The 15,593-nt window shown below is 53.0% G+C and overlaps 8 protein-coding genes across 8 annotated transcripts; 4 read left to right on the top strand and 4 right to left on the bottom strand.

Moving 5' to 3' along the window:
- Positions 1-42: 42 nt before the first annotated feature.
- Positions 43-876, bottom strand: POX_b02531 (uncharacterized protein; the record flags this gene model as incomplete). The annotated part of the gene is made up of 1 exon (XM_050111444.1): positions 43-876. One exon carries the CDS (start codon positions 874-876, stop codon positions 43-45), a length of 834 nt encoding a protein of 277 aa, XP_049971790.1.
- Positions 877-1,452: 576 nt separating this feature from the next.
- On the top strand, positions 1,453-3,355 carry POX_b02530 (Ribosome-associated complex subunit SSZ1; the record flags this gene model as incomplete). Its single annotated transcript, XM_050111443.1, has 4 exons — positions 1,453-1,551; positions 1,613-1,649; positions 1,707-2,605; positions 2,690-3,355. The coding sequence occupies 4 exons, from the start codon at positions 1,453-1,455 to the stop codon at positions 3,353-3,355; spliced, it is 1,701 nt and encodes a 566-aa protein (XP_049971789.1).
- A 1,274-nt stretch (positions 3,356-4,629) lies between these two features.
- Positions 4,630-5,668, bottom strand: POX_b02529 (uncharacterized protein; the record flags this gene model as incomplete). The annotated part of the gene is made up of 4 exons (XM_050111442.1): positions 4,630-4,885; positions 4,944-5,126; positions 5,248-5,545; positions 5,656-5,668. The coding sequence occupies 4 exons, from the start codon at positions 5,666-5,668 to the stop codon at positions 4,630-4,632; spliced, it is 750 nt and encodes a 249-aa protein (XP_049971788.1).
- A 1,380-nt stretch (positions 5,669-7,048) lies between these two features.
- POX_b02528 (uncharacterized protein) lies at positions 7,049-8,363 on the top strand (the record flags this gene model as incomplete). Its single annotated transcript, XM_050111441.1, has 4 exons — positions 7,049-7,114; positions 7,320-7,505; positions 7,583-7,885; positions 7,986-8,363. 4 exons carry the CDS (start codon positions 7,049-7,051, stop codon positions 8,361-8,363), a joined length of 933 nt encoding a protein of 310 aa, XP_049971787.1.
- An 820-nt stretch (positions 8,364-9,183) lies between these two features.
- POX_b02527 (uncharacterized protein) lies at positions 9,184-11,665 on the top strand (the record flags this gene model as incomplete). The annotated part of the gene is made up of 2 exons (XM_050111440.1): positions 9,184-9,855; positions 9,929-11,665. 2 exons carry the CDS (start codon positions 9,184-9,186, stop codon positions 11,663-11,665), a joined length of 2,409 nt encoding a protein of 802 aa, XP_049971786.1.
- A 557-nt stretch (positions 11,666-12,222) lies between these two features.
- On the bottom strand, positions 12,223-12,839 carry POX_b02526 (uncharacterized protein; the record flags this gene model as incomplete). Its single annotated transcript, XM_050111439.1, has 2 exons — positions 12,223-12,633; positions 12,708-12,839. The coding sequence occupies 2 exons, from the start codon at positions 12,837-12,839 to the stop codon at positions 12,223-12,225; spliced, it is 543 nt and encodes a 180-aa protein (XP_049971785.1).
- Positions 12,840-13,110: 271 nt separating this feature from the next.
- Positions 13,111-13,699, top strand: POX_b02525 (uncharacterized protein; the record flags this gene model as incomplete). The annotated part of the gene is made up of 3 exons (XM_050111438.1): positions 13,111-13,279; positions 13,411-13,461; positions 13,641-13,699. 3 exons carry the CDS (start codon positions 13,111-13,113, stop codon positions 13,697-13,699), a joined length of 279 nt encoding a protein of 92 aa, XP_049971784.1.
- A 912-nt stretch (positions 13,700-14,611) lies between these two features.
- POX_b02524 (uncharacterized protein) lies at positions 14,612-15,590 on the bottom strand (the record flags this gene model as incomplete). The annotated part of the gene is made up of 3 exons (XM_050111437.1): positions 14,612-14,917; positions 14,983-15,344; positions 15,446-15,590. 3 exons carry the CDS (start codon positions 15,588-15,590, stop codon positions 14,612-14,614), a joined length of 813 nt encoding a protein of 270 aa, XP_049971783.1.
- Between the last annotated feature and the right edge of the window lie 3 nt (positions 15,591-15,593).

Raw genomic sequence — 15,593 nt, 5'->3', positions numbered from 1 at the left:
GTACTCCTGGAAACAAAATGCAGACGTCGGAATGGATACCGATTATGATGCCAACTTCATCTCACGCAGAACTCTTGTCACAAACTTTTTCTGATCAGCTGGGCCGAGGCTTTTCTCATCGACGGTTTGTAGGCAACGCCCAATCGCGATCGTCGCTTTGATGGCACTCTCTCCTGCATTTGAGCAATCAACCCAGACCTTGCCGTTGCGACCCACGGCAATCTCAAATCCACCAAGGCTTTCAAGCTTCTTTCCTAGCTCAGAAAGAACCACGAGCCCGTCAATTGACTCACTCTGCTCGGAAGAGGACGAACTTGCCCGAAGTAGACGAGCGGCCATACCGGTAGACACATCGAAGACCATGCCGCCGTTCAGCGGACCCAACCCCCCAGGCTCGGACTTGCCGGTGGCTGGGTTGACGCAAGTCAATTCGACTTCGGCGCCCGCACCAAGACCAATGGACAGAACGCGCGCATAGACAAGATCACCTTGCCTGAGCATAGGTCTTGTCTTCTTTGTGGCGCCCTCAAACGAAAGCTGACCCAAAAGTGCATGTGCTGTGTGGGGTGTCACCATGCAGTGGAAGTAGTCCACACTGGAGTGGTGAATTTGGGCGATGATAAGGTCGTTGACGGTGGGAATGTACCGGCGATTGGAAAATGACAGCAGCGAGACAGTGTTGCGCTTCGCATCAGTAGTCAAAACACCAGCTTGGGTTGCTGTCAAGACATGCTGACCGTGAGTGTTGGCGGACTTTGATGATGGTTGCGACAGAAGACGAAGGCCTGGGCCTAATTTGAGAGGGTTCGAGTTGTTGCTTGGTAGATGGTCACTGGGCACTTCATCTCCCGGTAGAAGTACAAGTGGTGCTGACATGATGTGATATGGCACTCCGAGATTATCTTTGTCGTCAAGGCCGATTAGCGATCCGGACCAGGCGTGATTCAAGGTCAAAAGAGGGACAAGGAAATGATGCGATACATTTTGGTTGCTTCCGCGGCGCAGAAAACGCAAAGCCCTCTTATCTGGCTATCGCCACGTGATGTAGGATGGAGCCTATCAAGGGCGAAGCTATGTGAAGCAAAGATATCTCTGGATTTAGAAAATTGGCACAAATAGCTCAATTCTACTCCAACACAATGGAGAAATCTGTATTCTAACTGTGGGAAACTGAAATTTTAAGTGCAATTTTCAGTCTGGACCGCTGCGATGGGGAGGAAAACGCCCCAGTGCAGAAGAGGTAGAGGAAGCACTGCGCCACCGCTTTATCGATAAGCACTAGCCACTTTCCCCCGAAAATCTTCAGATTTTTCGACTCGGATTTCCCCCCCCTCCATCGATAACATTCCCCATCCGTCGGTCGCTCTCTGACTTTTCTCGTCTGCACACACTGTGAAGCAGAGTCTTTCCTTGTCAATTTTCCAAAAAAGGAATATATATCACATTTCAAAAATGGGTGACGCAGTCAACGGTACCTCCGCTGAGACGGAGCGCTACGCTATCGGTATCTCGTTTGGTAACTCGTGCAGTTCAATTGCCCGCATCTCACCTGTGCGTCTCGCCTGGATGTAACTAAGGAGAAGATGATCGGATGGCTAACAAAATAGTATAGGAGGGCAAGGCTGAGGTGATTGCCAACGAGGAGGGAGGTAAGTTTTCAAAAAGCACCGTCCATCAATGACTTTCGACTGACTCGATCCACGAAGACCGTCAAATTCCCAGCATCCTCTCCTACATCGACGGCGAGGAGTACCACGGTACCCAAGCCAAGGCTCAACTTGTCCGCAACTCCAAGAACACCGTCGCATACTTCCGCGACTACCTGGGTAAGGACTTCAAGTCCATCGACCCCACCCCATGCCACCAGTCTGCCCACCCCCAGCAGCAGGACTCTACTGTCGCTTTCACAATCCGTGACACCGCCAGCGAGACCCCCAACACCGTCTCCGTCTCCGAAATCACCACCCGTCACCTCCGCCGCCTGAAGCAGTCCGCCACCGACTTCCTCGGAAAGGAGGTCAACGCTGCTGTGATCACCGTTCCCACCAACTTCACCGATGCCCAGCGTGAGGCTCTTACCACCGCCGCCAAGGCTGCCGGCCTTGAGGTTCTCCAGCTCATTGCCGAGCCCGTTGCTGCCGCTATGGCTTACGATGCCCGCCCTGAGGCTACCGTCACTGACAAGCTCGTTGTCGTGGCCGACTTGGGTGGCACTCGCTCCGACGTTGCTGTGCTTGCTTGCCGCGGTGGCATGTACACCATTCTGGCCACTGCTCACGACTACGAGCTCGGCGGTGCCTCCTTGGACCAGGTCGTCATTGACCACTTCGCCAAGGAGTTCATGAAGAAGCACAAGGCCGACCCTCGCGAGGATGCTCGCGGTCTGGCCAAGCTGAAGCTTGAGGGTGAGGGCACCCGTAAGGCTCTGAGCCTCAGCGCCAATGCTCAGCTGAGCATTGAGTCCCTTGTCAATGGTATCGACTACGGTTCCACCATCAACCGTACTCGCTTCGAGCTGCTCTCCGGCAAGGTCTTTTCTCAGTTCATCGGATTGATTGAGCAGGTTGTGAAGAAGGCCGATCTCGATGTCCTTGACATTGACGAGGTATGGCAATCTCCCGCCTTCTACTGGCAACTGCCGGCATACTCTTTTCTTTCTTCGACGTATTCAATCTGACTGCTTTTCTAGGTTATCTTCTCCGGCGGTGCCTCCCACACCCCTAAGATCGCCCAGCTGGCCGCCAACATCTTCCCCGAGAAGACCACCATTCTGGCTCCCTCCACCTCCACCTCCGCCATCAACCCCTCCGAATTGGCCGCCCGTGGTGCCGCTTTCCAGGCCTCTCTGATCCAGGAATTCGACACTGAGGACATCGAGCAGTCCATCCACCCCATGGTCACTGTGACCCCTCACCTGAGCAAGGCCATCGGTGTTGAGTTCACATCCAACAACGAGACCAGCTTCCAGCCCCTCCTCAACGCCGAGACTGCCCTCCCCGCTCGTCGCATCGCCCAGTACAGTGCCCCCAAGGAGGGCGGTGATGTTCTGGTTCGCGTCTGCGAGGGTAGCCGCGAGATCAAGGTCACCAAGCCCGAGCCCAAGGCTAAGGAGGAGAAGACCGCCGCCGAGGAGGAGGACTCTGACTTTGACTCCGATGATGATGAGGAGGAGGAGATCCGCGAGATTGTCTGGAAGACCGAGAAGCCCGTAGCCGAGCTTGCCGTCAAGGGTGTCAAGGCCGGCGCCAAGGTCGAGGTCATGATTCACGTCAACCCCGATCTGGGCCTGCAGATCTCCGTGCGCGAGGTCGGTGGTTCCACCGCGGTGCGCGGTGCCATCAACGGCTCCGCTTAAGATGAATTCCCCCTCCAAAAGCGATCCCCCTTATGGCGTGATGATGCATGCATGATTGAAATAGAGGCCGTGCTGTTTTCTTGTTTATTTTCTCCCTCTTCCCCCGGCCCATGATGTTGGCCTCGCGTGAGACCTTTCTCCTGCCACATTTTCTGTTGATCTCGGATGGATATTATATAGACTATCAGCAGAATATGGAAAGAATCTAGTCTCCTGGAATTTTGAGGTACCTACCGCGGGTTAGAAAGTTGATCAAGAATTTGTAGCTTGACGGGATTTATCTCCACCATGTGTATCTCGAAGCTCACGACTCGTTTTTGCTCATAGCAATGCCCTAGACAATCTTGCACTTGATATCTATCCATGTTGCTTCCTGTCTGTAAGCTGGGGGTACCTACCCGTTGTTCTGCCTTAATTTCCATGTCTACTATCTTTCAGGTTAGTTTACCAGGTTGGTCGAAGGGATGAGGTACCTTCGTGGCGGTGCTACCTGGGCTTGTCAGTATTGTCCAGCAGACAATGGAATATCCACCTATCTAAGTATTGGAACTGAGCTTGTCGAGTCGCGCGCTTTTTGCATCGCACCAGGACAGGCTCCAGGTGAGACCTGACACCGTGCTGGAGTTTCAGAAGCTCTTTTGTACTAAAGTAGTATCGGGTAATCAGACAAACACTCGACTGTAATTTACAAGGGTAGAAGCAGAGGTATTAAAGCACGCAGAATGAATCAGCAAGTTCAGTCCATTGGAAAATAGAGATTATATTACATGTAATATTAGTTGCTGGGCGGGAGCATACCCCCCTCGTCCCTCGAAGTTGCACATGTTCATATTGCGAAAAACATGGCGCAAGGGTCGAGGCGATCAGGTGTAAACTGGCAGGCGGTGCAACGCACGCGTAACGCACAATATGTCTCAGCAAAAGGTGGACATGTTGAGAAAAAAGAAGGGGGAAAATTGAGCAGCAAGCCAAGAGAAAAGGTTCAGTGATCGTGGTAAGAATCATAACAGCATTTAACGAGTGTCGACACAGGGGTTGCCTTGAGATGCACGTCCTGGTCTCTCAATCATTGTGAGTAGCGCAGGCAGGTCAAATAGCGCAAGGCCAAGAAAACAAATTGGAAAAAGCGTTTGTCATAAGGTAGAAAGTATAGAGCACTTTCTGCCCGTAAAGGTGAGGTATCACGTGTCGATTGTCGCCAGGTGCAGGGTCGCTCCAAAGTAGTTTGGTTGATTTTGCTGCTCCCGTCGACGGACCGAGACGACGCGATTCAATTAAGCGAAGGAGGACTCTTCCTTCTTCTGGCTTCGGAGGCTGTTGGAACGAGCGGAGAAGAAGCCACGGCGGCGCTCGGAGCGACCACTGTAGCCGCTGCGGTCCTTGCGACCCACGGCACCGCCAGCGCAGTACATCATGCAAGCGATGAAGAGACAGGCGGTAGCAGTCCACATGAACGCAAAGGCCTTGACGCCCACCTTGGCATTCTGACCGTTAGATTGGAAGGCATTGCGACCCTGGACGTACGCAGCACTATCGTAACGCGTTAGCTTGTTGATACGGGACATTTAAGCAGGATTTAGAGACTTACGTCATCAAACTGGTGGTGATGGTCTGGAAGGTCAAGCCGAGCCATGCGAGGAGACCGGACAAGTAGCTGCCGATGCGAGTGCAAATGGCCAGCAGACCAGTGAACAGGGATAGGACTGTGAAGAACAGGCCAATGAGGACGAAGGGGAACATGAAACGAGTCATGAGGTAATAGTGGTTGGTTCTAAGCATGTCATGTTAGTGGATTCCGTCCAAGCTCGGGTATCCCTCATCAGTGCGTTCGTCTGGCACGGGCCAGCGCAAGGGCAAAGAGCGAAGAGAATCGCGTTTAGGGGAACACATACCCGATGAACTGGTTAGGCACATTCTGCTCGGTGCCAAAGTTGCTCTGCGCAGGGGGATCCAAGGGGAAGTCGGGGTGAACATCACCACAGACGCTTCGGCCATTGTCGTTGACACTGCAGACGTTCCAGAAGGTCCAACGGGAGGTCGCCGGCGCTCCAGGAATGTTACCGGTGTCGGCCTGGAGGAAGTACACTTCATTCAAGGGCGTACTATTACGCACACCACCCAAGAGAGTGAGGAAGATGAGCACGATCGAGCCGGCCGTGAAGAACAGGCCGAGGAAGCCCAGGGATGCTCCTACAAGTTATCGTGGTAAGTACTCGGGTTGTGCTTTGTGAATATTTCCCCACACGTCCTTTTCTGCACTCCGTCTCTCGAGTTTCCGAACTTGGGAACTTGATACTTACTGCTGAGAAGCATGATGGATGCGCTCGAAAGGGTACGAGAATACGGGCGATGATGAACGGCCGAATAAAGACCTCTTTGTTGTGGCGCGGTCGCGGGAGGATTTATATGTGATTTGCCTAGCGTGGCTCGACAGAATTTGCTGGTTGATGCCCGAACTGCGAAGGTAGTCGATGATCGGCGCTAGGAAATGTAAGCCACACACAATAGGGACAGTTTCCAGATAATGAGCTAGAAATAGAGAGAGAGAGGGTAGAGAGTAAAGGAGAGAAAAAAAATCGAGTCCTGGGGAGCAAGGATGAAGTATGACTATATTTCAGGTACCTTTTGCTTTCCCTACCATCAGTAGCACTTCGATGATGCCGGGCCTATCCGATTCATCTCTCCTGCTCTCTTGACGCAGGTTGCTCTTCTCATTACGCTCTGATGGCTTGATGGCGCGGTGTGAGCATCATCGGAGAGCAGCTTCACAGATCGCGAGGATCATGGCGTCATAGTTGCACAAGGATCCACTCACCGGATCCTCCCTCCAATTGGGTCCGATGGTTGGCCCATTTTGACTCGGTCCACTCGGTCGACTCTTTTCGAAATTTTGTGTGTGGCCGCAGTTCATTCGCTCCGTTGCGACCCACCGAAGCCCGATTCGACCCACTCAAGACCGCCTGATCCACTTGATTCCAAAGGAGGTCCATTCGGGGCCGCGGTGCACACACTCTAAACGAGTTGCACTTTCCCACCCCCCGCTATACTCGAGGAGGTTTAGCTCTTTCCGGTCCATGACGAAGTGACGAACCCCCCGACGTTGCAGTTGAATCGTTGGAGAGATTTGTTGACTGGACTCTCTTGCTCTCTTCCGTGAGGACATCAACTGGCAGATTGACTCGGCGGTGACGTGGCTTGACCCGTCCCGAGTCACTTTCTCGTCCGCAGTGAGCCCTCAGCACCCAATAATTTGTCTGCCTATGCCAGTTTCCTGCGTTGATCGGCGGTGACCCAACGAACCACCAAAGCCTTGCCGAGAGAACCTTATGCCCAAGAGGATACGCCCGCTCAGAGCTGCTGCACGTGACGCGGTCGTCACCCGACGGACTGTCTTGCGCCCCCGTGAAGCGGTCAGTGGGAAGTGAGCTGCCGGACTACGGGAGCTAAAGAGCAGCTGACTGAGAGACGAGTGTACGACTGAATGACACTATTCCCGAGTGCCCATCACTGTCTTCTCGTGTAGCACCTCTCTGACTCGAGCTTCGTATTCGCCCAGGATCCCCCCCCCCCCCCCCCCCCCTTTTGCCCCCCCCCCTTCTCTCTCTTTCCTCCCTCCCGTCTCGTTCTTCTTTTTTTTTTTTTGGTTCAAAACAAGCTACAAACAAGAGGATCCGATCCGCACAAGCCTCTACGATGGCTACTTGGGCCTATCCCCCGCTCTCGACCGAGCAACTAAACCAGCAAGTCGAGACTACTTTGGTACGTCAACGATGTGGCCTCCCTTCCTCCCACAACTGCCGAAGGCTATGATGCAGGTGGTGGAACCTGTCTCCCCCATGTCATGGACTACATAGCGTCAGTCCCGTCTGGCGTAAGAGGGAGAGGGCAGGTCATAGTGGGTCTAGGCCCTTTTGTGTTTCTTCCTCTCTCGTGGTCCACTGATGGCTGACTCCCCAGATTTTAGACTCGCGAGCTAGAGTGGCTGTTGCAGTCTCTCCAAGAATCACTCGTCGCCCTGAAAGATGGCTTGCATGAGTGCGCCACATTACTGGCCCCGCAAGAACCGGGGTCGACCTTAGTCCTCTCATCACTGCGATCGGAGAGTGTAAAAGGCTTCGTCACTCGGATCGGCACCAAAGTGGTCAAAGGAGTTAGTGATTTTCAATCAGAGTACCATGGAAGAAAGTGTGGCTTGGACACCAACATTAACCTTCTGGATCGCGGCAGGATATCCAGCTACGTCTGGCCTCGCTGCCTGCTCCACGGGGCGCATCTAGTACCCGTCTGACGCTGTCCCAGAGTGCCGGTGCCCCAGATCTGATCTTGCCGCAGCTGGTTTCCGTGCGCAATCTAGTCAATCAGAGTCTAGATATTGTGGATGTGAGCACCTATACCGGTGACCCGCTCAATGCCGCCTTCATTTTCAGTCAGCTCCATCTCTTGAAGGAAACCATCGGCGAGGCCCGCCAGATGCTCAAGGGGGATGGCCCGGAGCGAGGTAACTGGTGGGAAATGAGTGCGTCGGACAATGTAAGCTCATGAAGTCTGCATCTCCCCTCGCCATCCCCTTACACATTTGGGGGAACTTTCCCGCAGAATCAACTGATACCAAGATGTTGCCTTGAGCCAGATGTTTGATCCGCCGCCTCCGCCATCCTTGTCCTTTCATCTCTCCATTGCAGACTCGGCGTTGGTGCTGGTGGTCCGCACTCTGGAAAACAGCGCCTCTTCTCAGGCTGCCGGATCATTTGCCTCGGACATTTCCTTGACCGGATTCTCACTCAGAGACCGCATCTTCGGCACTCGACCGCGGGCTCACGATGAGATTGGCACCGCGTTCAATTGGCGCGGTGAGGAAGTCCATGTCAAAGAGAAGATTCGTGTAGAAAGCCAAGACCCCAGCTTGATGGCCGTCATGGCTAAGCTCACCGCGCTGGAACACGAGGTGATGCGGTGGGTGCTGGCTTTACAGGTCCTCATGGGCAATGAAGAGACGGAGAGCGATTGACCTCGAACATACGGCAGGACCATGCTGATCAATGTTCGTACGAGCCCGGAAGTAGATATTGTTTCGACTTTGATACGACTGATCACTACCTTGGTACTTGTGTACAATCTAGTTTGTCCTACAAACTTTGTACCATGTATCCCAATGATTCACGAGCAAAGTTTTTGCAAAACTCAGCGTGAATAATGAAATCAATCCAGAAGTACACACAGGTGGCTACTCGCCTCGACAAAGGCCAATCCACGCTAACTGGCACAGCATTCAAATGGAGATTTCATCTTTGAAAAAGCAGAGATGTGTCCGTTTCAGTCGACATCGGCCAGATGGTTGTAGTACAGACGCCGGTTGCTACCTGTGATTCAAAAATGGCTGCACTATCGATGCGAGGCATCTCAGATCAGAGCTACAATGTGTGTCGGAGGCTTGCGTCGCTGACTGTCTTCGAGACCAAAAAAAAAGACGCTAGTCCATGCAGAATATTTTTCACGCAGCCCCAATTCAACTTTTCTCTTGGGCGCGATTAGAATTGTCTTCTGTGATTGTGCTGTAATCTGGTCTGTAAAAAGTGATGAATTCTGACCCACAAGATATGTCAATTTCTTAGCTGGTCCCTCTCCGCCCTTGGGAATTTTCAGGATTCACATCCACACCAATCACAGCCATTAGAGTTTGGGTCAAACGCGGGCTTGGCAACAATTTTGCGGAGCTTTGCAGATGAGCCGGCGGTTGTTTCCAGTTCCTTTCATCTTCTCGTTGGGTTGATTCTTATTTTTTTTTTGCCTCCCTCAAAACCACCACACAAGTTGATCAGGGCTTCTTGATGCTCGCCAGGCCTTCAAACCCCATGAGGGCTGGTGGTCCAAAGGCTCGAGGCCTTTTGCGCCCGTCCGTCTCCCGGGCTGCTGGTTTGCGACGGATCTCTGGCGCCGCGAGGTCAATAATACCACACACTTCAGTCGCTCGATCTCAATCGCCATCAGATTTCTCGAAGCGCCCCCTGAACAAAGTTTCTCATCGTTATCCGGCTTCATCATGGACGCCCGCACAGAGGCAGTCATCTACTGCCGCCGCGCCCAAGGATTCACCGATAGAGACGGACCCGGTCGAGGCGATCAACACGCTTATTGAGCGGATCAACGAAAATGATGATGCCATGGCACAAATGATGCTGGAACTGGGGCTGATCGAAGGTGATGAACTTGTCGAAGTCCCCGAGGACCCGTCCGATGGCCAGGAATACACACCCGAGGCGTGGGTCGAGATGGTCCGACAGCAATTCGGCGATGCGATCCCAGACGGTATACTGAATGAGGAGGAGTTGCAACTTTTCACTCGACTCTACGGCCAACCCCTCGTTCAAGAAGTGACTGAGGAACTACCCGCCGAAGAGAGCGACAGGGAGCCTGATCGCTTGTTCCGAGAGGATAGGCAGGGTCGATGGGAGGAGATCGAGTATGAACAGAATGCCGAAGCCGAGGACGAGCCTCCAGTGGTATACGATATGGATGCAGGGCCCGAGGAAGTTGAGACAATTGCGATGCGCCGCACACGAAGTTGCAGAGCAGCTGGGCGGCGAGATCATGATGGAGCAGTTCGAGAATGAAGCCGTTCCGGACTCAGCACCACGTGCTCATCCCCTGACGCGCGAGGGGAAATTCACCACCGAACCCAGTACCATCCACCTTCCAAAGAATACCGTCACCGGTCCTATTTCAGTGATTCTGTCCGATTTCTCCAACAAGCACATTTCAGAGACTGCGCGCCGCTTGTTCGGTGGGCCGGGTTTGCCTCACTCTACTACGACGCCGCCTCCGCGAGCGCAATTGCCACAATTGCCGATTCCTCTCCATGCATCGCAGCACCACATGGGCGAGATGGAGGCCAATGCCTACATTGCCGCTCTGTACCCTGGAATATACGCCTCGACCTTGAGTGTGTTGACCGAAATCCGGAAACGCATGGGGACCGACTGGATCCGTCGGCTGATTTTGCAAGAGGGAGGACCCAACGTCCTGGACGCTAGCGGTGGCGGTGCTGGTATTCTGGCTTGGCGAGACATTGTGCGTGCTGAGTACGAACTGATGGTTCCAGACCATCCCGAAGGTGCTCCCATCCCGTACGGCAGGTCTACGGTTCTTACCGGATCGGACGCTCTCCGTCTGCGTGCGAGTGCCATCTTGGACAACACTAGCTTCCTTCCTCGCTTGCCAGACTACATTCATGTCCGCGAGAAACCAACTCTCGAGGATACGCGAGCTGTGCAGAAGCGTAAGCAGTACGACATTGTCATTGCGCCTCACACTCTCCTTGGATTCGAGGAGGAGTATCAGCGCAAAGAGCATGTGCAGAACCTGTGGCAATTGCTGAACCCCAATGGCGGTGTGCTCGTCCTGCTGGAGAAGGGTCGGCAGAAGGGCTTCGAGGCGATTGCCGGTGCTCGAGAGATGCTTCTTAGACGCCACATCGCCAGCCCCGGGTCAACGGAGTACGAAAACACTTTGGACTCCTCGATCGAGTCGCCCATCATCGCCAAGGAGCCCGGCATGATCATTGCTCCGTGCACAAACCACGCCACTTGCCCCATGCACAATCCCGCGGGTCCAACAAAGGGCCGCCGAGACTATTGCCATTTCGAACAGCGGTACATTCGCCCACCCTTCTTGCAGCGTATCATGGGTGCCAAGGACCGGAACCATGAAGATGTCAAGTTCAGCTACCTGGCAGTGCAGCGAGGTGTGGATATGCGGCAGGAACAGAATATCCGTCAAGACTCTGAAGCCACCGACACCGCATTCGAGGGCTTTGAGCATCTAGACGAGCCCGACAGAGCAGATTTCCATCCTCTTTCGCTGCCCCGTGCCGTGTATCCACCTCTCAAGCGCCGGGGTCATGTCATTTTCGACCTCTGCACCCCAGCAGGCAAGATTGAACGGTGGACGGTCCCACGTTCCTTCAGTCGCCAGGCCTATCGTGACGCTCGCAAATCCAACTGGGGCGATCTATGGGCTCTGGGTGCCAAGACTCGCATCCCGCGCAAGCTGAATCTTGGCGACAAGCACGGCGAAGGCAAGAAAGAGCGTCTTGCTCGACGGGCCGCTGCCAAGGCTGGTTCTCGAGAGATGGACGAAGAGGGCGACTTTGACGAACTTGAGGCGGAACGGGACGAGGGCGATGATGACGAGATCGTGGAAGCCCCTAGTCGCAAGAGAGGGCAGCGTGTTCCAAGCTGGAAGAAGCACGCCGACAAGAAGAAGGTCCGACAGAGTGTGAAGCGACGCGACGCTGCTGAGGACTTGCTGTGATGGCCTTTGATCATCATCCCCTTTTTTTTTTCTCTCCAGCAAACCGCCATGAGGGCAGCATGCGTAAGGACATCTTGTTTTGGAAACACTGTACTACTATACTACACCGGTTGCATACTCGAGCGGTTCGAGAGGGGTTTTTACATATGCGTGTACATCAGGATACCATTTTCAGGCCGCGCGATTTTTCGTCAAAATATATTCTTCACTCTGAATTTTCATATTCCCCTGGTTGTGTCATGAATCATTCATTAATTGTGGGTATCTATACTTGGTATGAAGAAAAGGGCTGCTCGGATAAGTTTGGCTCGGCGTTCGCGCACAAGACAGACTGAGGGCAAAGACGAAGCTATGGAGGATGAGGGGCTCAGTGCTCTCAGGCAAAGAAGATGACTATCCTTTCGAGACAGTTGATTCCCTTTCCCTCCTCCCTCAGTCTCTTGGGACCATTGTCAGCCCTGAAATGACAAGTGACAGGTACCGGGCACCTGGCACAATACCTCCGAAAGGTGAATGAATCTTACGGCCACTCGCCTCGCCCGGAGTGTGCTTCTCCTTCACTTCATGGCCATACTCTTCCTCAACTGGCGCTCTCGCTGCCTACTCTGCAGCTCTAGTCGATCAACAACATACTTCAACCGCTCCTTTTTCTGAACAAGCCGCCGTAATTCCAGGGCTCGTGTGGCGGTGTTGCTGGACGAGGCGGTACTACCCGATGGCGCCAGGCGACTTCGTGCCGCGCCGCCTCCTTGAGCGTGAGAGCGCGCAGCTGAATACTTGCTTTCGGATTTGGAAGAGAGCCGGCCCTCTTGTAGGTCACATTGCGCTTTCAGACTCTGTTCACGACGGGCTAGTTTTTCGACATGGTTGGACGAGATGGAGAGAAGGTGCGCTATGCTTGGTTTGATCTCGTCGAGAAGGGATTGTTGCGCCTCACGCAGTGTTGGCTCCGGCAGAAGTTCAAAGTGCTAGATTTTGTAGACGGTTAGTATTGAAGGTATAGTTGATCGATATTTACGAGCATACGACCACCATTACTTACCCTCGTTGTTTGCAGGACTTTGCATAGGCGGGGAAAGTCGTTCACGCCTGAATCCAAAGTATTGATTGAATTATCCAGAAGCTGCAGTGATGACTGCAGAGAAGTCACCGAGGAGGCCAAGGATGAAGTCATGTCAAACGTGACTGCTCGCAGGAGGAATGACAACTGTGATTATTATGTTCGGCGTCCAGCGTCCGGCGTTCTGCTCTCGACGTCGATAAACACCGCGGAATCGGGAAATGATCGAACTATCGGGTTAAAGCGGCCACGCCGCTTCCTAGAGCGGTAAGGCGTCTCGGGCCGGTCAAACTCCAAACCTCACTTCTCCTCTCTCTCCATCATCGATCCTTGAACCACTCCGCGAATCTCGAAATCCCTCTCGCCTTCGCACATCTCAGTCACCATGTCTCTCCTCGGAAAGAAGTTTCCCGGTCTCCTGGGTATGTTGGAATCTGGAAACCCCTCGAGCGATTTGAATCGCTCGGCCTCTCCACCCGGACGCTCCATCGGACCCTGTTTGACTAACGGTATTCAATTATCAGCTGGCCCCATGACTCCCTTCTTCGCTGCCGGTATGCACACTCGCTTCCTTCTTTCGACTCTCGCCCCAATCGACGCAGATTGATCGTCGACATCGACTCTTCTCCGTCGCTGGACCCGCGCGGTTTGCGAAACTTAGCGCTCTAATCACTGTCCTTTTTAGGTGTCATTGTTCTCTACGGCGTCAACTCTCTGCAGAACGCTCTGTCCAACAGTGAGTTCTCCCTTTGCGACCTGCGGTTCCCTTTCCTTTTCTGCTCTCTGTGAGAGCCCGCCTCTCCCTTCAAATGGCGCAATATCAAGCCTCTACCCCTCCACAATGACCCGACAGTCGGCTCTCACGATGACTCTTTCCTTTTCGCGCTTGTCCACTGACATTTCAATTCTCCCCAGCTGCCGAGTTCAAGAACGACCCTCGCAACCCCAACGCCAAGGGTGGTAACTCCCACTAAGCTTGTGCAACGATGACGGGCCTTTGAGATACGTGAAAGAGCCTCGGATGGGGCCCGGGTAACGAAGCGAATCAAGTCGTGTGGTTCTGAGACGTTCGAACCAGACCATCTCCAACATCGGCTTGAGCGGCGAGCGAGTCATTTTTCTTTGTCTTGTCGGTTGCGGGCAAGTTAGCCCTTCGCCCCACGCATATAGAAGAGGTCTTATAATGGTGACTTGGATCAATTGACAAGCTGTACAATTACTGAGGCTTGACTCTCAAGTTGCGCATAGTCCACCCCGCCATTCTGTCTTTGTGCATTGCAGCGTAGAGTAAAAGGTTACACGAGAGGTTTCATGTAAAGCTTTTCTTTGGTTGGCCGTGGACTACGCGGGAGTCTCGACCATTGCTGGTTGAGACGGGCAATTGGATGGTATGCATTCATCTTCAATTTCGGTGCAAATGTCGAGGTAAAACACAGGCACGAGACCAACGCATTATCACGTCTACCTGAACAATCCCCTTGTGACAGAGAGTCGTCGCCGGAGGTGGTCTCATATCAATTCTCTTTCTCCGGCACCCTGGCGCAGGCCGGAAGTGGTCGTCGACCAAGTCAACAATCCAGTGCGCATCACACCATCACGCTGGGTTTGCAAGCCATAATAATGGACATCTAACAATGAGAGTCTCTCATTCTTCCGTGATACACCTGATCCAGAGTAGGAGACACAAGACTCGACGCCCAATCTGGAGTAGCAATTCCTACATCCAGAAAAATATAAAATGCAGTGAATTGGAAATCAAACAGCAAGGCGAGTATACTATTACTATACTTCCACCCTTTTTCTCGCCTATTTTCTCCATCTCCCTGCCCTTCACCAAGTCTCTCCCATTTTGATCCTGAATGAACGCTCTCGCTGCTGATATTGCATCACCGAACAAAGCCTGAAGGGTCTTCCCACCCTCGCAGTCTCAATGAAAGTTCCATTTCGAACCGTTCATTCGGATAGGGCCCCTCAAGGATTTCCTTAAGCATATCGGATCCCGGTGGGTAATCATGCTCGAACGAAGGCTCTCCTGCACCTCTCATATTTCCCAGAACACTTTGTCTGAAGTGCCAGCGGAGAAGGTCGTCCGAGACGTGGTTCGGCTCGTCAGGGTTTCGACACACAGGGTCAAGGATTCTTCCATCCACTCCCATGTCGTCGGGGATGAAAGAAGTGATCTTGTACCCATCCTATGAGATGCATCAGCATACAACCTGCTTGTGGTATCTTGCATATGAAGCATGGGGGTGCATACATCTGCATTCACCGAAACCGAATATTCGACAAACAATTGAAATATAGTTGTCTGAAGCAGCAACCCATTTCGAGTGGAGTAAATGGGCGCAGAACGGTCAGAATAGCCACCCGATTCAGTACCGGTGATCAATCGATCGAAATCGTTTTCTATCGAAATGTCTTCCCTCTCAGGAGGGAAGATATAGGCCGCCTCCCAGCCCACCCACTTATTCAGATGAGCGCGACGGTTGACGATCCCCGTAAATACACATTTTCCATCTCTTGCCTGTACGCCCTTTTGGAAATCTGCTGCTTCGCGGCTACGAAGATTAGAGGAAGGCAGTCGACGCACGAAAGGCTCCTGATTGATTTGGATGGAATCTACCAAAGTCAAGTCAGCCAGATTTTCCTTTTCTTTTTTTCCCCGTCATATTCTTCTTTTCCTTATGAATCTTAAACCCAAGTATTACCATCATACTCACCGCCATCCGAGGCGTAAACATCGTAATCACCAGGTATGAGGGACTGACTACTCTGTGAAATAATCTGCCCGGACCTTGCCTTGACGGTCAATAGACGCGATTCAGCAGGGGGATGTGGTACAACGACCAGGGCAATATTGAGCATGTC

This window comes from Penicillium oxalicum, chromosome II, assembly GCF_001723175.1.
Source record: "Penicillium oxalicum strain HP7-1 chromosome II, whole genome shotgun sequence".
Lineage (NCBI taxonomy): Eukaryota > Fungi > Ascomycota > Eurotiomycetes > Eurotiales > Aspergillaceae > Penicillium > Penicillium oxalicum.
The sequence above is the reverse complement of the archived record's forward strand: the minus strand, read 5'-3'. Positions and strand labels throughout refer to the sequence as shown.